The 6,099-nt window shown below is 39.0% G+C and overlaps 1 protein-coding gene across 1 annotated transcript; it reads right to left on the reverse strand.

Moving 5' to 3' along the window:
- Window positions 1-2,302: 2,302 nt before the first annotated feature.
- LOC113308238 (rop guanine nucleotide exchange factor 7-like) lies at window positions 2,303-5,518 on the reverse strand. The gene is made up of 7 exons (XM_026556713.1): window positions 4,724-5,518; window positions 4,510-4,626; window positions 4,254-4,408; window positions 3,892-3,966; window positions 3,516-3,806; window positions 3,061-3,417; window positions 2,303-2,959 (listed from the first exon to the last, which is right to left on the reverse strand). Exons 1-7 carry the CDS (start codon window positions 5,127-5,129, stop codon window positions 2,519-2,521), a joined length of 1,842 nt encoding a protein of 613 aa, XP_026412498.1. The 5' UTR covers window positions 5,130-5,518; the 3' UTR covers window positions 2,303-2,518.
- Between the last annotated feature and the right edge of the window lie 581 nt (window positions 5,519-6,099).

Here is a 6,099-nt window from a genome sequence, read left to right on the forward strand (position 1 = left end):
TATGTTTCCCAGGGTAATATTTTCCCTCAGTTCTGGCCTGTTATGGGGGTGATTGTTGAGCCAAGGATCTTTTGTGACATGTATTCTATCTCCTTTTCCAATACTCCAGGTGTAGTTGTCCTTTACATCTTCTCTGCAATTAATGATGGATCTCCAGTGGAAGAGCTTCTCGAGTTTGTCGTGGCATCCCAGAAAGAAATGTCCCTGAAGTACTTGGCTTTCATAATGGCACCCCAAACACAGTCTTGTTCTTCAATAATCCTCCATACCAACTTAGCGATAGCGATTTGAGATCTGTTAAGATGAGTTAGAGACTTATTCCCAAGCCTCCATATTATTTCTCATCCAAAAATATGTTCCAATTTATAAAATATGTCTTTTTAGTATTATGATTATGCCCCCACCAGAAGTTGCGGATGATTTTTTCAAGCTTCGAGATTACCGTTTTTGGGAGTAAAGATGTGGCCATACGGTGGGATCAGCCCCAACACATGTACTGGAATTCATTCTAAAAGGAAAATCCTACTCAAGGAATTGAGGATTAAAAACTCCTTGAGTGTGTGAAAATACATCTTCATGAATCTCTTCACGTAGGCGAGTATGTCGGTAGAACGCTGATGCTTGTAGTTGGGCTGCCTCTGATGGTCCTTCGTGATCGTAACCACCGCACGACATTCTTCTTCTTAATTTTTGAACGATTTTTTGGGGATCATGGGTTTTTTGGGGGGACCATGGTTTTATTTTGGGTAAAGACATTAGAAGTAAATCTAGGTCACCCCTTATCTAGATATTTATATTAATACCTAAATTACTCTCCTGATTAATTTTGGGTGATGATTAGTTAGTATTAATAATAGTTAGTATAATGATTAGTGAGATGATTAAATTAAAGATAATTAGTGAGATTAAAAAATCAGATGGTTTTTTTTAAAGAAGTAGAATTATTGAGAGAGTAAAGTTAGAGAAGATGAAGAATGAAAACATGAAAAATGATGGATTTTACCAACCACAACCGGAGGAAGGGTATTTGGGTACCCAGTTATGCTTCAAACTTAGATAATGTTGGTTGAATTGCTCCAAACTTTCAAAAAAATGAAATTTTTTATGTAGATTTGGACCAGTTCGGTTACCATATGTTAAGAACATGTAACCGAATACACCTGAAAGTGTAGTTCGGTTACGTTTTCCGAACACGCAGGTTACGGAACTCACTCGTTAATGGAGGTTTTGGTCGTACAGTGTAATGTTCGGTTACCTAGGATAAAATGGTAGGTAACCGAACTTTGAACTTAACAATTTATTTGGGTACATCTTGTGTGTTCGGTCAGTTCGCAAACTTCAACGCTACCAAGTTCCCAACCGAACTGCAGGTTAAAAGTAACCTAGTGTTAGAAGTTCGGTTGGTTCGCAAACTTCAACATATTTTGCGAATCAACCGAACTGGGCTTATATATGCATATATGCAATTAGGCAAACGTTCGGTTACTACGAAATTTATTTCTTGGCGAATTAGGTAGAGTTCGGTTACGAAGTTTCAAAGGTAGAGTTCGGTTACAAAGAAAACTTAACATTTTTGCGAACGAACCGAACTTGTGGACTTCTCATTATTTTCGAAAACTAAAGTTCGGTGATATCCTTATTTTGCGAAGGAACCGAACTTATGGACTTGTGTTGTTCTAATACAAGGAGTTCGGTTAAACGTATTTTTTTGCGAATCAACCGAACTCTGAGTTAGGTTAAGAAAAATTTAATTCGTGATAACCGAACTTTTCTCTGAAAAAAACCCTCCATTAAACCTCTCCGCAACTTCCATTTTCAACTCATTTTAAACGAATGACAAGTAATGGGTTTGTGAGAATATCTTTGTTAATGTTTTAAATTAAGCTACATATATATAGTGGTGCTGGTGGTTGGTGGTGGTGGTAATCGGAGGTGGTGGTGGTTATTGGGTTGGTTTTAAATTAAATTAGGTTAAGGATAGGTTAGTCATTTCAATGTTTTAGGACACCCCTTATAATTATAGGGAAGGTGGTCTAATAAAACCATGGTCCCTTTAAAAAAAACCATGGTCCCTAAAAAAATCGTTCTAATTTTTTCGGTCTGTTTATGAGCGGGTTCATAAGATATACTAGTATTATGGGGTTACCCAGCTAAGGTATGTCTTATCATGGGTCTTATGGTTCGCAGGCGGTAATAGAACACACCAGGCCTTAGGCGCATAATAACGAGGCAAGGCGCCCACAATAGGAATCCTGCGCCTTGGGCAACAATCTCTGGCTATTTGCTAGTATACAACTATCCATTACAGGATCAAGTCTTTATAATGTGGAAAGAAAATCAGTATCAAACTATCACACATGACACAACTCATCACACAAGAACAAAAACACGGCAGGATGATTTTAGCATGCTATCATCGCTCTCAAAATCTCTTCAAATTTACATCAGAGAGCTTGTTGAGCAACCCTATTTTTCTGTCAATGGGGGGATAATATGAACAATTCTTCTGTCTAAGTCATCAACTCACCCTACTTGAAGATGATCGAAACGAGCCTGGGACTGAATCTGATGATGCATCTGCAAGATTCCCTGCATTTTTGCTCCTAGTCTCAACACCAAGATAATCTGTTAAGACCTTCTTTACTGCAAACCCACGGTGATGTGGCTTGGTGCTGTTCAGGACTCCGCCATTCGCAGGGCTAACCATAGGTGCTGGTGAGAAACTCGGGGTGGTATAAGCCGTTGCGTAGGGAGTAGTGTTTGAGACAGGTGCAGAGGAAGAATGTGGAATGGAAACCCTCTTGTGAGCAATCACGCTGATGGTAGGAACTGATGATAACTGATCTGAATTCTTGGACAAGTCGTCTACATACAGAACATCATCGATACGAGCTACAATATTAAACGCCAGGCTCTCAAGAACTCGTGAGTAGCTCTCCAGGATAGATTTTCCAACATCCTGTAAGAGGTGAAAGTTTCAGATTCTTTGGAGCAGAGAAATTTCGGATTAGTTCATTAAAGTAAAATTTTAAGCAATTAGCAGGAGGAGTGCTTTAAAACCTTATTGAATTGGATCTTGCTCATATCCAATGTGGTCTGAGAAAGACCAGGGAACTGCTGCTTCAGGCAAAGCAAGAGGTTTTCAGCTCTGTTTGCAAGCAATTCCTTCTTCTCTCCTTCACCCATCAAGTCTTTAACCATCTCCCACGATGATTTTGGTGTAGACCGGGTAGTATTGATTCCAGTTCTCGCATTTGTTCTTCGTCGCCACACATAAATGGAGGCTTCAACCCGATTGGCAATCTCTAGAGCCTGGTGCTCCGGTGTTAGATCGAGACAATTGAGAAGGCATTCTGGAGAGAACTGATCTGACGTGATATAACGGTATATGACATCTCCTAAGCTGGCCCGCCCGTTCTGACATACACAAATCAAACATTCAAATTTTGGCTCGAGGTTACTCTACTTCGCCTCATACAACAGTGGGAACTGATTACAATTGAGATCTGTATTACCTTTGGAAGGGCTTCTAAGAACGATTCAGGCACTTCCATTTCGGCTAAAGCAATGCTGTTAATGGCCATGACAGCTTTAAGGATTTGGGTCGTGCAATCACGCTTATGCTGCAAGTGTTTCCTCGAACTTTCCTGGAGACCTCCCAGTGGTACACGAGGTACAGGTAGCCACCACTTCTCCTCTTGGCGCTGCAAGGGTTTACGGAAAGAGGCCGAGCCATCAGCATCTGGAGCTTCGATCCCTTTGTCAACATACCAGAATTCCATGTCTCTAAAGCTATCTAGTATTTCCTGCCGGAGATAATAAAAAGTTTGGATGAACAGTTCCTGCCTAAATTTGGAAAATGAAAATAACAAAGAGGCTGATGAACCTTACAAGAAGCATGCTATCCAGTTTGCGAAGAGCTGGAAGATTGATACAAATATCTGACCGGGGTCTGCAAGTCATAACCTGAATCATAACGGTGGAAAACATTTACAATTAGATAAGAAGTCACCGAGCTGGTTCAGATGTTGTTCGCATGTCCATTGTAGTTTTCTGCTCTAAGGGTCATACTCAGGAGTCAGGCGACACCAGTAACAAGCATTACCTAAAGTTTCAAAATTCACTAATCTGATTGGTACATACTACATAGAGAATGCAACTAAGGTAACTGAGAATCAGCTAAATGTGGGTCTAACTGTTAGTAATTCACGATGGTATATATGTTGGCAATAAATTCTGGTAGGAAGGAATACCTCAAGCTTGGTTCCGTCAGGAAATGTTTGCCAGGATGGTATCAATTCGACAATGTGGTCACTGACACACAGAAGGCATTCCATTTCTCTTTGCCACATTGATTTCTTCTCTGGTGATACAGGTTCTAATCTCCATAGCTGCCCAAAGAGGGTGGCTAAAATTGAAGAATAGATAGAAAACAATTTCAAATTAAGTTGATGTTGCTAATTTAGAAAACAGGAAGCAATTAAGAGGAGCATTGAGCAATAGTAGTACCGCATAGATTGGTAATGGCGTTTGAAATGGCTAAAGCAGTGCAAACCCCTTTCCCAGAACCAGACATGTCTTCACCAAGTAACAATTTTGAAAACCTCTCCTTCATCATCTCAATTTCTGAAAAATCAACAAAGAAACAAGAAGAAAAATTAGTCGATTAGCAAAACAATATTGGGGTGGAAATGAAGAAAGATAGAGTTCAATGGGTACCGACCTGAAATCCTGTTAGTAGAGACTTGTTTCTCTAATTTAATTGTATCTACATTATCTATATCTGTGGCTGCAACATCCAATTGAGGTTTCTCTTTGATGACATTAGTAATGGTACTAGTAGTAGATGAATTGTTGTTAATAGGCCAGTCCAGTTGCGGCGGCGGAGAAGAACACGACTCTTGTGAGCTGCTGCTGCTAGTGGTACTACTGTGGTTCCGGTCCTCATTTGATGTAGACGGTGATTCAGATGATATGGAACACTCTTCTTCTTCCGCTTGAATTTCAATTTCCTCTTCTTCATCTTCTCGGATAATCAAAGACGATAGACTCAAATTTCTCATATCTTCTTCTTGTTGTTGTTGTTTCCCTTGATTATTGTTCTCAGCTGCTAAACAAGTAGTCCCCATTAGAAGGCAATTGTTGTTGTTGTAAACCTGTGTATAACAGTAGCAGATAAAGAAACCCAGCCCTTAAATATGAAGCAGCATTCCCAGATTCCAAATAAGAAACCAAATGAAAGAGTAGCTAGAGAATGAGTGGAGGTTAATGGAATGTTGCAATCAATTAGTTAATTAGATTAGTGGGTATAGAGAGAACAAACTAACAAACTAATTAGGTTTTGATGGATGGAGTAAACTTGAGGTTCCATGGTGGGTTTTTGTTTATTTATACTAGTAGAATATACTTATATTAAATTGAAAATGGAGTGAGGTTGAAGGTTGATGATGATTACCAATTTACCTAGAGAGAGAGAGAGAGAGAGAGAGAGAGAGAGAGAGAGAGAGAGAGAGAGAGAGAGAGATTGCTTTATTGATTAGTAACAACAACTCACATGATATTTGTGAAGGAAGGTTTTTGCTATGATGAGGAGAGCGTCTTCTTCACCAATATCCGGTTTTTCTTCTTTTTTATCTTCTTCTTCTTTCTCTACTAGTTCACTAAGAAGACTGTGTCTACCATTATTATCTGATCTTGTTCTTCTGTTTTGCTTCAGAGAGAGAGAGAGAGAGCTAGTATTTCGTTGTCTAGTCTGGTCTGAATCCAAGGAGATTGAAAAGAAAAGAGATACCAGGCCAGTTCAGAGTTGAGAATTGATTGTTGAGGATACCAGTGCAGTCTCTCTCAGATGGAAACAAACTAAGAAAGAAACAGAGCTCGAGTATTAAATAAATACTAATTTTACTATTTGGTTATTCAAAAATAAATAAATAAATAAATAAATATTCGTCCGTTTGAAAATGAAACAAAGTAGCAACCAACGGGAGGAATTGGTTGGATAATTGACTTAGCAACCATTTATAATTTAATTGGTTTAACTTTCCTCCTTTATTATTATTAGTTTATTACTACTCATTAGTCCGTTAGCAACTAGATGAG

Source organism: Papaver somniferum, chromosome 9 (assembly GCF_003573695.1).
Source record: "Papaver somniferum cultivar HN1 chromosome 9, ASM357369v1, whole genome shotgun sequence".
Lineage (NCBI taxonomy): Eukaryota > Viridiplantae > Streptophyta > Magnoliopsida > Ranunculales > Papaveraceae > Papaver > Papaver somniferum.